Source organism: Gymnodraco acuticeps, unplaced genomic scaffold, assembly GCF_902827175.1.
Source record: "Gymnodraco acuticeps unplaced genomic scaffold, fGymAcu1.1, whole genome shotgun sequence".
Lineage (NCBI taxonomy): Eukaryota > Metazoa > Chordata > Actinopteri > Perciformes > Bathydraconidae > Gymnodraco > Gymnodraco acuticeps.
The window spans coordinates 1,082,717-1,102,184 of NW_022991603.1; the positions used below are offsets into that span (position 1 = coordinate 1,082,717).

The following is a 19,468-nucleotide window of genomic DNA, read 5'->3' on the forward strand; positions in this document are numbered from 1 at the left end:
TGAATTGTCTGATGTCGAATTCTCGATTATAGCTCAATAAATGCAGAAGTGGAGAGTACATAATGACAAGTGATCATGTGTTCAGTACGTTTTAAACCCAAGAGAGAGAGAAACACAGGGATTTTAGCCTTTGCAGACCATTCACATGCACACAAAGCTATAGAACACACTACAGGAAAGGGAAAACCCCAAAAAGCATAAAAGGGCCTCTTTAAATCCTGTTTCATTTCCAGGTGACAGGATGCATGTTGGGAAAATGATTACAAATTCCCATTGAAGTTTTAAAATGAATAATCATTTCTTCCGTATCTGAAAGATCCAATGCAAAGACAGCAGCAATATTTACAGAGGAGTTGGTTTATTTTTCAGTTTCACAACGCCCACTGCTGTTGTATCGTAGAACAAAGTTAGCTTCATGATGTATTACCAGAACTGATCCAGTAATCATCAATATAACTGAAACTTTAGTGAGAAACAGTTTGGGGTATTTCTCCATGTTCAGTCATTTTTGTGTGTTAAAAATATGCTCTCTGTTCCTTCCTGTTTGTGGGGTCCTGGGGCTTCAGGGCGGATTCCTTAAATAGTGATCCAGTATCCAGAGGAGAGCTCATCAGCAGCCATGTGCACCGTCCAGGAGTAATGAGCTGAGATAGCATCTGGTTCCTGGGCTGATGGTTTTGCTGATTATGTGTTTTATTTGTTGTGAGAGTGTGTTGGTGTATTTCAGACTGCTGCTGCTGAGTGTTGGTAAGTATCACTAAGTACTTTTTGGAGGTAAATGTACGTCACGTATTTCCTTTTTTTGCTACCTTCCACTATAGGGTAACATTACTGTTGTCCCCGATCCAGCTGTGCTTTAAAAGACCTTTACCAATATTGTAGCTTTTTACTCTACAACATGTATTTGATCACTTAGTTACTTTGCAATATAAACCTGTGATGCCAAAAGATCATGAAACTCTTTACTAAAGAGGCCCTATTGCGCTTTTTGGGGTTTTCCCCTACCTGTAGTGTGTTGTATAGGTTTGTGTGCATGTAAATGGTCTCCAGAGGGAGTTTCCCCTGCCTGAAACACCTTCATTGGACCCCTTTGTTTACTTCTGAAACATAGTGACATCACTATCTAACACTTGCGCTTGGTACCGTCTTTTATTTGGACTTACAAGCAGGTGATTCAGTAACTCTTTATCTCAAATTTCACTGCTTCATTCATGCATGAGACGCTCCAAGCTGAAACTCATATTCAAAACACCAGTCCGGAGGTCTGAGACTGAGACTCTGAGAGGTGTCTGAGTTTCTCTGCATGAGAGCCAAGGAGCCAAGTGTTTACTTTATAGCTGTGCTGTATTCTTTTCTATGTGAATTTACTGTCATGTGGTCTATTTTACGAACATGGTTTTAGCTAGGCGGTTAGGGGAGATTAAAAGATTCAAGGTTCAAGGCTTTTATTGTCATGTGTGCATAGCTACAGTAGTTATGTCGATGAAAATCTTAGGTCCCAGGCTCCTCCAACAGTGCAACACAATAGAACAGATTCAATAGTGCCAGTAAATACAAATACAATAGAATAGAAGTAGTGGCATAAGCTTGATTGATTGAAGTCTAGTGGAGCCAAAACACATTATGAAGCCTAACGTTCACTCTGAAAAAGTTCGTTTTAAAGAGTTGTCTCACTTTGAAATGACATTTATCACAATGTAGGTCACGTTCTACAAAGAGTTGTTGCAAAAAGTCTGTGGAATCTCAAATATTACGGCCACATGTGGCAAACAATCTTCCACAAGCTGTTGTCGCAAAGTTGGAAGCTCAAAAATATTAATAATATAAGATTTATATCAATTGGAGCAGCCTCAGAAGAAAACAGCATATGAACAGGGGTGTGGAAAAACCAATAAAAACTGTCTTGAAAGATGAATTTGCAGTTAAATGTTAATGTAACCCTTGTTGAAAGATCAAAGTCACTCTTTTAAGACCACTTGACTTATTTATCACTTCACCGTGTTACTTTGCATGAAAACACCAATGTCTCTTCATTAAATGTCCGAGGGTTTAAAAGCAACCTTGCAAGCTGAAGTCCATCATCGTGTCAGACTGCCTGGACTTTCACCTGTGAAGGAAGCAAATGACCATAAACAAAGAAACGGTGTGAGAAGTTGAACAGCTCGTGTAAACTCTCCTCTCTTCTCAGGAATAAAGCAAGCTGCGCAAACATCCGATCATGCAAAGCTGGAGAGGAGTGATGGACGGGGGGGGGGGGGGGGGACTGTGGCTGAAACAGAGAAAGACAGATTTAAGAAAGAAGAGTCAGCAGGTTTTCATGTACCTCGTCATGCACCGATGGCTTGTTTCCCAGAAAGACTTAAAGACGCCATCAATCTATGTGAAACTGTCAGGTTGTAAAGGCCGGTATCTTATCACCAGATTTAGGTGACATGACATTCAAGCATCCGTCTGACTGTGTCCGTGTCCTGTACATTTAGTGAGCGTTTGGTGGCTATAAGTTTACTCTGTTCTTTCTTTTACTCCACTCTGACATGCTGTTCCTATTATACTCCTATCAGATGAAGCCCAGGGTGTGTGATCCGCTTCCAGGCCTTTCTCCGTCACAGCACGTCACTCTCACTGCTCTCAGAGTGAAGAACACAGGTCAGATAAGGTCATGTTATTAAAACATCCTGCTATATTATGTATAATACAACGTTTATTTGAAACCTTTAACATCTTTTTTTACCAAACAAAATGCATTGTCTCTTGAAATTCAAACAATGCAATAAGTGAAGATTTGAGTGAAGTAAAGGGTGCAATATATCCTGATGAAATGTCTGGGAACTATAAGTACATGGAAGAATAAGATGGAAAGTACATGTGCCTGAAAAATGAACTGTAGATGAGTAAATGTGTGGATGAAAACCCAGACGTAGAAATGATTGATGTCCTCTTGTTAGTATTTTCATTACAGTTTCGTCTGCCAAGCTCCGGCTCAGGGACAGACAGGACATATAAAACTGACTTTAAAAACGGAGTTTCTCTCTCACTGAAAACAAAACTGCACTATGACGAAGAAGAGCAAGTCTCTCTGTGTGTGAGTTTCTTTCACACACACACACACACACACACACACACACACACACACACACACCACACACACACACACACACACACACACACACACACACACACACACACACACACACACACACACACACACACACACACACACACACACACACCACACACACATACCGTGTATACATCACTTCAGGGGACATTACATTGACTTACATGCATTTCCTGGAGACTTATCCTAACCTTAACCATAACCAACACATGCCTAACCCTTACCCTTACCCTTACCCTTAACCTTACCATTACCCTTAACCTAACCCTTACCTTACCCTAACCCTAACCAAGTCTTCACCCTAAAATTAATGATTCCCCTCATGGGGACCTCCAATTTGTCCCCATAAGGGAGGCGAGTCCCCACACGTGACTGTGTAAACAGATTTAGGTCCCCACACGTATAGTAATGCTTGGCCACACACACACACACACACACACACACACACACACACACACACACACACACACACACACACACACACACACACACACACACACACACACACACACACACACACACTCTTGTCTTTCTTTGCTCTATGTTGTAGTTTTCAAACACTGCATGTGTTATACACTAAAGTCAAACCTGTCGAAGCTGAGTTGTGTTCTTAGGAAGTTGGACGTTCCAGAAATAACTGATAGAAAACTGAACTGAACTCGTACAAATTAGATTTTGTTCACGAGTGTAATCTTACTGCATTACATCCTCCATCTCTTTACATAGCTCATATTATTTGAAGGCGTGTATCTGCCACATTGAGCAGAGGAAGTCTAGATGAGAGCGCAGATGGAGGCTCAGTTTTCTTTCTCACACACTTTGTTCCTGCCAAGCTGTGACCTCTGAGCTGAGGGCAGCCACGAGCATGCAAACACACCCAGCAAAAACATATGAAGAAATAAATGTTAAGTACTGAACTCTTTATAAAATAAAAGTTAGCTGCTGCTGGAGTTTTCCAGAAGACGTTTTGCATGTTTCAGTAATGTACCAACAGATGTCCTAACAGCTGTCAAAGGCAAAACACCTGCTTGGACGTAAAGCTCCCAGGGAAAATGTAACTGCGGGTTTTACTTTAATCTATAATAACATATCACGATATTTACAGAAAGCACTTCTTCTCAAAATGTATGACACACAATTTGGAGACAGATTCAATATAAAGAATGACATCAGAGGTCACGCTTTCCTAACTTGTAGTCCCTATTAGTGTCAATAACCCTGGATACTACATTTCCCATGATGCAACTGGATCTTCCTTTACCCCTTTTCAGCAATGTAAAAACTCATGTCTTTCAAAGGTTGAGGGATCAGCTGACAACATTTAATCAAGCGCTGTAAAAATGTACCTGTTCTGTACTTGGATATTTCCATTAATGCTTCTTTTGTTGCTTCTCCAACACATTTTAAACTGTGTTTCATGATACACTAAAACACTCTTTTTGGCATTCAAAAGATATAGTATGTTGATAAGCCATTTCCACCCAAACTTTGACACAGCAGTAAAATCCAGTTTACACATTTTTACTTTCATGTATTTGTATTATAATCTTCAAATGACACCGTTGTCTGTTTTTACAGACTCTGTATTGTTCCTAATTTATCGAAGTAAGCCTGCTCAGAGAAAACTAGTTTTTTAAGTCTTAGTACTTATGTCAAGAAAGCATATTCTATTAGTGTTTTAAGGCTATTTCTGATATGTTGACGCTGCCTAAATGATTTATTTAATGTATTGAATTATCCCAGGAATAGCAAAGGCATTATATTTCCCACAAACACACACCAGGAGTCTGAACATGCCTCAGTGTCTCAGCTGGTATATCAACTCAGCACAGATGTCCTGGTGGAGTTTATTTAATCTGTACAGAGGCTAATCTGCACCGCTGATAGTGTCGCTGCGTCTGTGCTGCGTTCAGATACAACATGCCTGAGTGTCCGCAGTGATGTGGACACAGTCAGCGTGTTCATTAAACACAACACGTCTTAAAACGAGAATCAGTGGTGGGGGAAACATTCAGGTCTTTACAGAAAGAAAACAATCTGAAATATGTTATTGATCTCTGCGGGGACAGGTTTTTTTTTTTTTTTTAAACATTAGTTCCCTTTTAGAATGAAATAAATATATAGAGGAGTTAAACTGTGGACATTGTACCTCGAGGTTATTCCTGGTTTAGTTTATGTTTCAGTATTTGTAAGTGACTGAAAGAATAATGCTTTTATTTTACTTTTTAATGGTTATTTCATTTTTATTTATTTGTGTAAGAAGGAGCAGGTAAAATAAGATGTTCTTCTCCCTGCTCCTTTCCAGCTTGCGCTATAAAAAACCAACAACCAGTAAGTGTTAATGTTTTTTAAAGTTGTACATGTTTTGTTTTAAAATAACCGCCATGTGTGGAATACACAAATACAATAAAAAATAAAATACAAGTATGTATATTTCAATAAATACAATAGTTAAGTAGTACACTATCAAAATATACCTTGACTCCATAAAGCATACTCATGAAAATATAGCATTAAAAGTTAAAGTATGCAAAACACCCCCTGACACTGAGACGTTGTACATGTTGTTATTTTTCTTCTTTACTTGCTTGTAAAGCGCTTTGAGCACCAAGATAAGTGCTATATAAATGACATGTATTATTATTATTATTACATACAGTTTGCCCCCTCCACACAGCCCTCGTCCCCCTGGTGGTCAGACCCTCCTCACTTTCCTGAGGTAGACTCAGGACGTGTGTTCAGTTCTAATCAAACAAACACAGCTCACTTTGAAACTCTGCTAGGTCTCCAGACTGATGTAAGACAGACACATACACACACACACACACACACACACACACACACACACCACACACACACACACACACGCACACACAAGTTGAAGTGCTGAGTGGAGGTGTGTGTGTGTGTGTGTGTGGGGGGCTGCGTTAAATAAATGTAAAATCAGACCTGAGGCCCTGGAGGACGCTGCTGCTGACCGTAACACCTGGCGCCAGCTGTGCCGGGATGGGACCCAAATGCTGGAGGAGGAAAGGACAGCCAGGAGACAGGAGAGGAGACTCAGGAGGAACACGCCTACAGTTGCCGTTGCTACTGCCACCACATACACTTGTCCTACCTGCAATAGGATTTGTGGGTCCAGGATAGGGCTATTCAGCCACCAAAGAACTCACTGATAGAAGTGGACGTCATCATCGGATTCGATAGACAACCATAAGCAAGCAAGTGTGTGTGGGGGGGGGGGGGGGGGGGGGGTGTTTGGTGCTATTTATCACTACATTACCTCCTTTCTGTCTGGGAATGCAGCCAGCGTATACAGTGTATATCGCTTCACGGAGTTTTGGTCTAGACTGAAATATTTTTAAACCTTTTGGATGGATTGTCGTGACATTTGGAACATACCTTCCTGTTCCCTGAAGGATGAATTCTGAGTTTCACTAAACTCTCTCAAACTCAAGGTCCACGGAAACAAATCCTCAAACTTTTACCCACCCTCATATTTGTGAAACAGGGTGCATGAGTTTAGCTAAATAGCAACGTTTGTTTGTCATTTTAAGGTTTAATTAAGTTTTATGAGTTGACATGCAAACTTATGACTTCGGTGAATCGCCCATATTATGCTTTGTGGGGTTTTCCCTCTCCTAGTGTGTTGTATAGGTTTTACTGCATGTAAATGGTCTACAAAGGCTACAATCCCCCCCCCCCCCCCCCCCTTTCATGAAAACCGAAAACGTTTATTTACTTTGACCTTCATCCTCTGTTGAAATCTGCTTTTCATTTCATGTTTGCTGTTTTGTTCATTAGTCATTAGTTCTTAAATAAATGTGTGAGCCTTCTGTCGTTTGTTAGTCCTGCAGACGACTCCCTCTGGTTTACATCCTTTCACAAGCTAATTCAAACTCAAAGGAGCTTTATCGGCATCAACGTTTCAAGAACAATGTTGTGTCAAAATATTTAGACATTACACAATAACAATCTACGGAGCCCTGGAGGGTTCATAGAGAGAAAAATAAATAAAACGTGGCCACGTTTTACTTTCTCGTTCGAACGAGATACCTTCTCGTGCGAACGCTTTAGTAACTCATGCGCACGAGTTACTAAAGCGTGCGCACGAGTTACTAAAGCGTGCGCACGAGTTAATAAAGCGTGGCCTCGTTTTGTGTGTGTGTGGGCATTTGTTTATGATAGTATCGTTCGTTCCGGTGCACTCCGGCAGGACTATAGCACATCGAGATTAAGATTAAACGAATTTATTTCACTTGGGAATACACTTAACTTTGGGGAACCAGATTTGTGTAAAGTAGCCTACTGTTCGTGGTAATTTGAAAACAAATGCCGGTGGTGTCGGACACAAACACACACAAACACACCGAACACGCACACACAGAGCGGAGCTGAGCACACGCACACGCACACGCACACACACACACACACACACACACACACACACACACACACACACACACACACACACACACACACACACACACACACACACACACACACACACACACACACACACACACACACATCATGCGCCCCGGTGACAGGACATCTCCTTCATAAAGCGAGGGGGGAATACTCTGGTAGTTCGATGTGTGTATAGGTGTGTGTGGTTAAGCGTAGCAGCCTCGATCTCTATTCAGCGGTTCTAATGAAGGGAAACGCAGTGAAGTAAACAGTAAAAGGCACAGCTCTTTGCAGCTGGTGCTGCTCTTCTCAGATTCTGCTGAGTTACACGTTACTGCCTCCAGTGCCCTGTACGACGAAGCCAGTTCAACAGACCCTGGATATGTTTGATTTACCCGGTTAAACTAACCCTAACAAACGCGATGTCGCTAAGCGGTCCTACGAAGCTGGTTATCAACTCAGCAAATCAACCAGGGGTTCTCTGTCCGGCTGAGAGCGCGTTCATGTGAAAGCGACGGGGTTACCAACATTTGACCAATCACAAACATGGAGACGCGTGCTGACAGCGCAGCGTCATACTTCATGAATGAATAGTGTAAATAGCAAATCCTGCTTGTAGTTCAGGCCACTGGTGATCACAGAGATTTCATAAAGTGAAGGAGGTTTTCCTTCTATAAAACAGCTGTGGGCAGCAGACACTGTGAGTCACGGACAGGAATCCCTCAATTTAAATAAAACGAGGCCACGCTTTATTAACTCGTGCGAACGAGAAAGTAAAACGTGGGCCCGTTTTATTTATTTTTCTCTCAATGAACCCTCCAGGGCTCCGTAACAATCAAATTAACATGAACATAATATTAACATTGATTTATACACGTGTGTTTGGGTGGGGGTGTAAAGCTGTACCGAATAAAGTGTGTCTTACAATCAAAGTTTCTATAAGCCTTGGGTGTTTGGTGTTATATTTGAGGACGTCGTCACCCTTTTATAGACTTTAAAACATATTTTAAAATAAATATCTTATCCTTTTTTATAGTGTGCATGTTTGTTGCTAGCTTAGCTTAGCATAATTGCTGTAAACATTGGGAAACTGCTAGCATGGATCTTTCCAAAGATAACAGGGATCTTTAAGGCTCACAAATGAACAGTTTATGTGTTTAATAATTACAAAACCCCAACGGCGAAAAGGCGGGTTATGGTTTTAGCGAGGGTTATGTCAGATTATTTTTGAGCTCTGAGCATTCGGCCGCCAACCAGCAGACTTCAGGAAGTCACTGTGCCTGGCTAAGAAATAAAAACCTCCGACATCAAAAGTCTAATTGACACTTTTAGGTGTTTTTCTCAATCATTTAATGATCTAGATGTGCTAAGTGGACTTGAGCCTGTTTATCTTCCTAATATTGGGCAGCAGCAATGTCATACACAAACTGTATGTTCCAAGTGTGTATTTATCTGTTTGCAGAGGTGGGTGAAGTACTGCGTTACTGTATTTAAGTACATTTGTCTGGTATCAGTACTTTACTCCACTACTTATTTTTCTGACGACTTTTTACTTTTACTTCTTACATTTTGAACACAAATAGCCTACCTGTACTTTCTACTTCTTACATTTTCAAAACAGGCTGGTTCCTTTAGTCTGAATGTGTGTTTGGTGCGTGATAATTATTATTTAGAGTCATTGCGTGCCTATTGATTTGAACACGATCCGTGTATCCATCATTTCCTGGTCTTCTCTAAAGAAGAGGGACCAATGGAAACGTTGCCGTTGTTCAGCATGGAAACATTCATTAGCTAACAATGACATTATTGTTCTATTAATATAAAGGGAGGTCAGGTACTCTTTAAAACAGCTGCTAGTTATGGGTACTTTCTACTGAAGTACATTTCAAAGCCCATACTTCTTTACACTTTACTTGAGTAAAGAGGTCAGTACTTCTACTTTTACTAGAGTATTTTTAAACACGAGTATCTGTAGGCTATACTTCTACTTGAGTAAAGGATGTGTGTACTTTGGCTGTATTTTTCAGATCAGAAAATACATCTCCAACCCTTCAAGAGTTCAATTTGAGCAAAAAGGGACCTGATCGTTTCCTGTGTTTTGTTGCTCCTTTGTGTTTTGACCAGATGATCCCTGCTGTCACGGAGGAGGTCCATGAAAGATGGATTTTCTCCTGCACTCACTGCAGCTTTTTGTTGATGTTTTCATTTACTGAACAGACAGCAGCGTCCTCGCCCCCTGCTCGGCACTTTAATCCAGGTAGAACGAATAGAGGGATTAGAAAAGATGAGACATGATGGAAGAGGGTCACAGCGTTCGGCAGGATGTTGTCAGGTGGAGAGAGGTGAAAGGAGGAAAGCTTTAATCAGAACAGCCTCTTCTTCTCTTCCTGGAACATGACGCTGATTTCTGCGGAGGGAAGGTGAGACCGAAAAAAACCCTCTGAGTGCAACACCTGCTGTTTATCCTCCTGTTTCAGCCACTCTGTGTCTCCAGCTCTGCTGCGTTGTTCATGGTACACACAGCCTCATAAAAGGTACATCTGAGCTATTCTATGGTAAAGTGTGACATTAAATTGTCATATAAAGTGATAGTGTAATGTTATAATAAATATGTCAAAGAATAGTATGCCTTAAAGGTTATCAAAATATCCTAGTATGGTAAAAGATATAAAACAATGATGAAATAGGTCAGAGTAAGGTATGTGAAGAAGTCACACAAAAGGCCAGATTAAAGTTTGTCATTGAAACATTTCATAGAATTTCATAAATTCTCATAGTATAGTATATATTGTAGAAAATAAGTCATAGTAAGTTATGTGAAAATTCTAGTTTCCAGATGTTTCGACACTGCATCTCTTTGGCTTGTATCTGTACTCTGCAATCACAATAAAGTTTAATTTAAAGAGAAAATGCTCCAATGAGCCGTTTAACTTGAGGTGTGCATTATGTTGAGAATACAGGTAGTTTTTAACCCTCTAAATAGTGCACCAACTTGCCAGTCAAAATAAAAAAGTAAACCCTCAGATTTCAACAGTAAGTTAAAGGTCACCTATTATGCAAAATCCACCTTTTCATGTCTTTTATACATCAACATGTTTCAGGAACAAAGATTCTCTTACTTTTTGTCCTGATCCATTTATATAAAAACTGTCTGAAAATGCACTGACCAGATTTTGGCCACTTTATTTATCAAGGTTTTTGACAGAAAGCCAAATTCATACCACAATTTTAAGTCTTTTAAAAGTATGTGTTTTTTTATAAATGTTTACCGTCCCCCCCCCCCGTCCCTTAGGGGAATTCATCCACAAAAACACACTGGACGCTGCACTAGATCAGAAACCAGAGGAGACTGTGAAGTCCACCGCAGACGGACCACTTTTGGACAAAATGTCCTCTCCATTAAAGGCAGCTCTTTCTGGAATAGCCTCCCAACTGAGATACGGGATTGTCCCACTCTCAATAGCTTCAAAGGTCACCTCAAAGAATGGTTGAGAAACAAACAGATGTGCAATCACCGCTACATGCACTTTAACACAGGGGCATCTCCTCTTGCACTTTATATGTTGTAGCTGCTACATTGTACTGCCATGTGGTTAATGCTTGTTTGTGCTGCTCTTGCCCTTTCTGCATATCATGTATTTATTTTTGCTATAAATGTCATGTTCGTAAATGTTGTATGTGAGGGACTACGGATGGGAATTAGCTAAAAGCTCAAATCCGGCATATTTACATTTTGAAGCCTTAATTATTAAAAATGTTCATCATGTGCATTGTCCCTCTTCAAATAAACGATTAAATGATGTCATAACGATTGTTTGGCTTGTGTAACCATTAGCCAATCAGCAACAAGGTAACCCCCCCCCCTTATCACCTGAATCTCCTCCTAGAGCACCATTGTGTTCTTTGTAACCAAATCTCTCTCAGAGGGGCGTGGGGAGTGGCCCCTTATTTTCATCTAAAGTAACAGACAGAGAATCAGCACTTTTGAAACAGGGCTGAAACAGAGGGGATTATGGGTAATGCTGCAATGATCTGTTTGGTGTTTGGAGCCAAACACTTCAGAGACATGTTCTGTATATATCTGAGAGCTGTTATATATTGAAAAAAAAACATGGATTTTGCCTCAAATAAACAAACTATTTGCTCCAAGAACAAAAAGAGACTTCACATAAACTGAGAAACAGATTTACAGAAGAAAAAAGTAATTTTAATAAGTGTGTATATGCATATATATTAAAAAAATCAGCATTGTACAGTAAATCTGTTATCCAACCCCATCCGATCACTTTGAAATCATAAAATATATATATATATATATACATTTGCAGGAAGTCAAAGATTGGCTCAACATTTAATAACATCTGAAATAATCACAGTTCACTGGTTGTCTTTGTAACTGAAAGTCCAGAGTTGTATTTAGGACCTTTTTCACAACTCATTGTCAAATCCAGTCTTTAAATCTTTATCGTTGTAAAAGCACGAGGTGAGAACAATCACTTTACGTGGATTCATCTCACCTCCCTATCATGTATTATAGAAAAACAAGATTTAAAGTTGATTAATGTTTTCTAAATCTACTTCATTCTCTTTACAGAAGAAGGACACCATCTGAAATGTCTCCTCGCTGGATGATGAGTCTTTAAAAATCCAACAACATGTGAATTGAAATCTAAGAAGCCTTTTCCGTAGGGATAATGTCTGTGACTTGTGTCATGATGATTGAGGGACTGAATGAGAGATTCCTCCCAACAGAGAAACACACATTTGTTGTGATAGTGTTCAATCTTTGGGTGGCAGACAGCCGGGGTTCGCTTCGGTATGACCGATTCAACATTTAGACACTTAGAGGAATGTTTAAAAAGTTCAGTTGATTTGCAATGATGAGGTAAACCCACCAGTCCCATCACAAACTACATGTGCTTTGTGAGAACACCAAGTGAAAAAGAGACACATTTATAAAAACATAATCAGTTTAAATCCTATTCTGCTTATTACAGGTTCATATTTGTACTGTGTGCCTCTGTGATGTTTACACGCTTTAATGTTTCAAAAGGTCTTTTTTTGTACCTCTTTTCACCCTCCGTCTGAAACCAGAGCCCAGTCTGCTCTGATTGGTTAGCTGGATGGCTCTGTTGTGATTGTGAAAACCCTTTGAATGCACAAAAACAAATATAACACCCTACAGGAAGGGCAAACCCCCACAAGAGCAAAATAGGACCCCTTTAAAACACAGGCATAAACAAATGTGAAACTCCATTGACAAGAAGAGGAGACAAATCAGTACCCTTTAAAAGTGAACATCAGAGGAAGCCGAGCAGATGAGATTAGCCAGCGTTTCAGAAAGGAATAACATTGTGGGGCAAAAACATGAGACAATTGTTTGAGAACACAAAGTTGTAATAAAGTGAACGATACGATACGTTCCCAGAGACCCTGGTGATTAATCATAATTTTGTGCAAACCAAAAGTCCAAAAAGTGTTCAAAATGTGCCGATCCAAAACAAAAAAAAAGCAGCATGATATTTGAGAAACTGAAAGAAATCATTGACGATCCGTTGATTGAGCATTCGATTCATTGTTTCAGTGCTACGTTTAGAAACCTTAGTGACAAAAAGGTGGGTAAACCAAGTGCCTTCAAGACACACCATAACGTGGGAAATTACAAACTTCCTGCAAGAAAACATGTCTGGATTTGAAGCGTTTGGTGATATTTAGAGAAAGAGTTGGAAGGGAAGAGGGATACCACGTTCCTATTTGTGCATTAACATAGAAGGTAAGAACCTATCAGCTCCTTCAAAGCTCACAAACGTACAGCTTGTTTGTTTAATTCGTACAAACTAAATGTAAGACGTTTTTTCATTTATTTGTATTTATTTAGCAAACAACTATGAGAGTGTTGTCGACCGTCTTATTTAATGAAAGGCAAGTAAGCCAATAGGTAATGTAGAGTATTCCTTTGAGTTGCTATTTGCTGTGATATAAAGTTGATTTGATGTGACCTAGCTGAGCTTCAATAGACAGAGAGTTTCTCTCCTCTGGGTTTTTACTGATTGTGACTGCAGGACAACGCAGAGGTGGTTTTTAACAACGGTGTTTTCCAGCTTCAGCCTGAGAGAAACTGGAGGAGACGATGTGGAAATCCAGACCGACGTCATCTCACTGCAGCATTTGAAAAAGTCTGATACGACCGCGCGATGGAAAACGCTTTGAGGCTTCACATGATACTTCATATTGCGGGAAGTTTGAGCAAAAAGCAGTCTTGGTGTAAGGCATAATCCAGAAACCAGATCCACGAATAGTCTGTGTAGAGAGAGAGAGACCGCTCCGCCGACCACAGGCTTCTAAATCTGTCCTTTTGGCAGAAAAGGAGAGTTTCCCAACAAAGGGTCAGAGCCTTCAGAGGGTCAGAGCCTTCAGAGGGTCAGAGCCTTCAGGAGGTCAAGAGTTCAGACCACACCGTGAACCTGAAGGTTTCCACTTTACGAACTGAAAACGTGTCGTTACCGGAGGGTCGAATCGATCCCCTGTCACAGACTGGAGGAGTGGGAGGGGTGGTACGGTCCGTTCACCTGAGAGAGAGGAGAGAGAGAGAGAGAGAGAGAGAGAGAGAGAGAGAGAGTTAATACAGAGTTATTTAAATGGTAAAACCCACAAATGGTCAATATGGAGAATAGAATATATCTTTATTTGTCATCATACAAAGTACAACATATATTGCATATTTACACAATTTTGGTGTTCTAATAGATAGTGAGGTGGGCTGATGATCGGAAAGGTTGCGAGTTCAAATCCCGCCTGGAACACTACTACTAGTATGCCCTTGATTAAGACACTTAGTCCTCAGCTACTCCAGGGAGAATGTCCCTGTAATTGGTCATTGTAAGTCGCTTTGGAATAAGGCGTCTGCTAAATGCCTAAATTATAAATTCTATTTTTGGGAGAATAAACCCCACAGATCCTCAACTCCGGTGTGTCTCACTCTTTAACAACGCAACGCAGAGCAACAAGAACTTTGTCTACAGCAGCCATGAACTCGCATGCATCTTCTTATTTGAGGGGGGGTGGATGCGAGGGCCACCCAAATAGGCACCATTGGCTTTTCTTGCCGGGGGGGGAACACTGTAGCCATAAGTATGTCTAAATAGTAGTGCTTGAGGTAGAACTGTTTCAATATTATTTGTGGGAACAGATTAATAATCCATGTGTAAATGTGTATTCTGTAAAGGTTCAAATAACATCCACAAATAGAAAAAAGATTTGTAAACTCCCCAAAAACTGTTGCAAATATAAAATGGATCTGAAAATATACAAAAAAATTCCACAAAACTAAAACTGTGAATACATTAAATAGAATTACAAGTAAAAAATATGTATGAATATCTTTCAAACGTTTTCACTTTTGATCAGCTTTTGTAGATCAAGCTTATATTAGTGGTTGTGAGCATTTTAATTTGTCACACTGATGACATGATTTCCACATTTATAAGTAGGAGCATGCAGTCTGTGTACAATATTGGAAACTGAACTTGTTAAATGAAGCTCCTCTGTTACCAATTGCAGCAATAACGTAACATTTTATTGCATGCCTTTTAATGTTGTCTTTATATAAATATATTTGGGTGTGTCAGGTCGAATAAGGTCGACATTTGAGAAACTCCTCTCCTTATTGTGGCGTGTGACAGAAAACGGCAGATGCCTCAGCAAGTAGTGGCATCTATGGCAGATGCCGGAAGTACTTGCCACTGCCTACAGATGCCACGAAATGAGCCAGGCCCTACTGCAGAAAACAGTGACTGAGACCGAGTGGTGCAGAGGGACACATCCTTATTGAAAGTGTTGAAAGGAAGGAATTTCCTCAAGTTTTTGGCAGAAAACCCAGCGGTTTATCATGAGAGGACACAAAATGTCTCCTTTTCAGGGGCGGTTCTAGGGGGGGGGGGGCAGTGCCCCCCTAACACTGACCTCTGACCCCCCTGTGGCCCCCCTAACAATGAAAAGGTTTTTTTATTAAATGTATATTTTCTGGTACTCGGTTTCCCAAAAAACGCAGGATTTTGTTGCTGTAATGTGAGATTGTGCAGACACCCTTATGTAAAGTAGAGATGTAACTGTTCATTGCCTTTATTTTTATATAAATATGGTGTTAGTGCAAACATTGCACTATAACTTAAGCTGAAGCTAACAGTAATAACTATAAGATCTATCTGAAATAAATAAGTGTACTGAAACAAATACCAATAACTGGATTGCATTGTTTTCTTATGCGCAATTACTTCATACTGTCTAGTTCTCTTTTTCGTCCTGCATTTATTGTGCCCCCCTCAGAAAATAACTGGCCCCCCAGTGGCCCCCCCCAGTCAAATTGGTCTAGAACCACCACTGCTCCTGTTCCCCGTGCAAATTAACTTCCTCTTCACCGTCAGAACCCTGATGCTGTGCCAAGGCAGACGCCAGAGAAATGCTCCACGAGAAACAGTTCTATCGAACTAACGGAGCGAGAGCTGGGCGGGTTTTTCTCTCCGAGGAAACAAAGAGCTCCTCAGTGAAGTGGAGCGGGTTGTTTCTGTACTTCATGTTCAGGGCAGCTCTCCAGGTAAACTATACTTAGCTCACCTGTTGCTCTCTCACGCTGCTTATCGGTGTCACTGATAGAGTGTTATATCAGATAGAGTGTTATATCATCGTGAAATACCATGGGACACGGTGTGTGTGTGTGTGTGTGTGTGTGTGTGTGTGTGTGTGTGTGTGTGTGTGGTGTGTGTGTGTGTGTGTGTGTTGGAGAGTGACCGGTAATACACTTTGTCCTAAAAATACATGTTCTTTCCGCTCTTTAAGAAGTTTTTATCCTGCATGAATGATTGTTTTTAGGTACAACAAAACATGGACATATCCTCACCTGTTTTCTTTATATAGCTTTATTGTTAACAGTTATTTATTATTATTATCAGGGATCTTATTATTAAACAGAAGACCTTTGAAACACAAATGCATAATCAAATTAAGATTTTTTTTTTAATCAAACCTGATGATGAATTTAAATCACATTAAAAGTCATTCTAAAAAGTGCTTTTCTCAGGAGATTGTAGAGACGAAAATCAGAGGAAAATGTCACTGCTAGCCTGTAAATATGTCTTTTCGGTTTCGTGCAAATCAGGCAGTGGATTGTTAGCTGCCTGCTGCAACCAAAACACATCATGTGAAGTAAACAGTTAAGAGTGACAGAAACAAAATGAGCTCCACTCACTACAAAGCTCTGGAAAGCCAATATAAATAAAAATATTCTTCTAATTCTTATTGTCTCCGGTGAATAATGATCTGTGCTCACAGCTTGTATATGAAGTGGTGTCTGTTTCTCGTACACTTTTAGCGAACAAAAGGAATCGTTGCTTGGCAGAAACGTAATTCAACCCAGCAGAGCAAACTATTTCTGAGTAACAGAAACACACTCGAGTGTTGAGAGGAACTTTATTGCCCCGTTCCCTTTCTGGCTGCAGGCCTGAAAAACAGGGAAATGCTCCGGACTAAAGCCTTCAGGGAGGCCGGCGCTTTATGTTCACTTTCTCTCCGTTTATTTCCCGGCAGGAGACTGAGAACGACCCAGAGCCGTGGAGGACAACTAAGCAGTGAGAATGATTAAAGACTGATCGGTGTAACAAATAAAGTAGCATGTCACCTTGTTCCTACTTCCCGTAACAGATAAATGTTCATAATATATTGTGAAATAATCTATTATTAAACCCCTAAAATGTGCAGTCGGTAAGCATTAGGATTCCATCCATCCATCTTCTCCCGCTTATCCGTGGTCGGGTCGCGGGGGTAGCAGTTCCAGCAGAGAGCCCCAAACTTTCTTTTCCCTGGCGACATCAACCAGCTCTGACTGGGGGATCCCAAGGCGCTCCCAGGCCAGCGAAGAGATATAATCCCTCCACCTGGTCCTAGGTCTACCCCTTGGTCTCTTCCCAGCTGGACGTGCCTGGAACACCTCCCTAGGGAGGCGCCCAGGTGGCATCCTAACTAGGTGCCCGAACCACCTCAACTGGCTCCTTTCGACGCGAAGGAGGAGCGGCTCAACTCCGAGTCCCTCCCTGATGACCGAACTTCTCACCTTATCCCTAAGGGAGACACCAGCCACCCTGCGGAGAAAACCCATCTCGGCCGCTTGTATCCGCATTAGGATTGTCTTGTTGAATTCGACTTAAGTACGTGATTAAATGTACTTAGTTACCACTGTTTATATATTTAATCTTATACTTAAATAATAACCAAACTAAGACCCATCTATTTATTTTTATTTTATTCATTGTTATTTTATAATTGTATTCTTGTTTTATTGACTTGTTAGTATTAAGTGTTATTTTACTGATGTAATATTTAAAAGTTATGTGTGAATCTGTTTATTAACTTGGAAGTGGAGTTGTTTTGTGTTTTTTGAAGCAGTTTGTGTTAGCTTATGTGTACGTAAAGTGCTATTTAAATAAAGTTTTGATTCGATCAACCAACAATAAGTACATATACAACTGCAAAGTCAAAATATATAGAATCAGAAACTCAGATCGCCAATCACAGATCACGACGTATAAAAACATGATCACAAAAACATTTTAAAAAGTTTTAAAAAGGTCACTCTTACCAGGCGTATTTAAGAACAGAGTGACTTCCTCTCGCAGCCCTAAAGCCTCGTTAGATCAAAGCTTTTGATACTTATGACTTCATTCAATTATCTTCACATCAGACCCTATATTTCAAAGGGGAACTCAACACAGAGCATCCTGGGAAATCTCACTTTATATGAGTTTGTTGCTGATTTATAGGTTTCATTTCCTAAAATGTACACACACACAACAAACAGGTCATCAGCTGATTGTTCCTCCATTATTCTCTGGATCACATCAGCAGTAAGGAAGGCATCAGATGACCGAAAGAGATGAAGGAGAGCTGATTAATAGAGCTGGGAATACAACACACTAGGGTGTAAAGTTCAAGCTCTTCATTGTTTAGGATTTGGCTGACAAGGACGAGGGGAAGTCTGCAGGAGTGTTCTGTTTCCAACACAGTAAGACGGAGAGCGGATAAAGCATGTTTTGACTCCTGCTAATTCTAAAGACTGATTGGAAACACAAAGAGAGAGCTGCACACAGATAGACTAATAAAAGGAAGTAAAAGTTACGAGTAAAAGGAAGTTGTTCACCGACACCAAGGGTGTTTCTCAATCTCGAGTACGCTTGCTTGGTAGCATGTCTTCCGAGTCACTTGCTTCAGAAGCGAGGCAAGAATACTTCCTGGCATTCGGAAACGAAGAGTGGAACAGGCGAGCAAGTTTTGCAAAATTCCACAAAACTAAAAGCTGTGAATACATTAAATAGAATTACAAGTAAAAATATTTATGAATATCTTTCAAGCGTTTTCACTTTTGATCAGCTTTTGTAGATCAAGCTTATATTAGTGGTTGTGAGCATTTGAATTTGTCACACTGATGACATGATTTCCACATTTATAAGTAGGAGCATGCAGTCTGTGTACAATATTGGAAACTGAGCTTGTTAAGGCTGGCGTCACACTGTCCTGAAATGTTCACCAGATAGACACACGAATATGGAATTGTGAATTTTGCACAAAGAAGGCCCCGAACTTGGTCAATAGCCAAGCAATAGCCAAAGCAAGTACGATGGCACCCGAACCACACACTCCGTCATGTTGTTGCTATGGAAACAACATGAGAGGCCCCACCTTACATTTGCCGCCACAGATTTTGGGAAATTGGTCCGTGCGCAAAGCATTGTGGGGATTTTAAGACCGGAGTCTACACATGTGCAGGCTCGAAATGTCTCCAAACGAAGTACGCCGGGGTCGGTAGAATTCCAAGTATGCTGGACATTGGAACAGTCCTTCGGCGGCACTCGACGTAGTATGCTTGAAATAGTGGCTCTGGAGCAGCTTTCC

General features: G+C 40.5%; 1 protein-coding gene across 3 annotated transcripts in view; it reads right to left on the reverse strand.

Moving 5' to 3' along the window:
* Window positions 1-11,713: 11,713 nt before the first annotated feature.
* Window positions 11,714-19,468, reverse strand: part of LOC117533977 (ganglioside-induced differentiation-associated protein 2-like) — a 36,081-nt gene continuing 28,326 nt past the window's right edge. For 2 of the 3 annotated variants that reach the window (XM_034198007.1, XM_034198006.1), the window contains exon 11: window positions 11,714-14,097. In XM_034198007.1, coding sequence (XP_034053898.1) covers window positions 14,056-14,097 — 42 coding nt within the window. In that variant the 3' untranslated portion in view covers window positions 11,714-14,055. The remainder of the gene's footprint in view (window positions 14,098-19,468) is intronic. The other variant, XR_004567138.1, reaches the window with a different exon arrangement.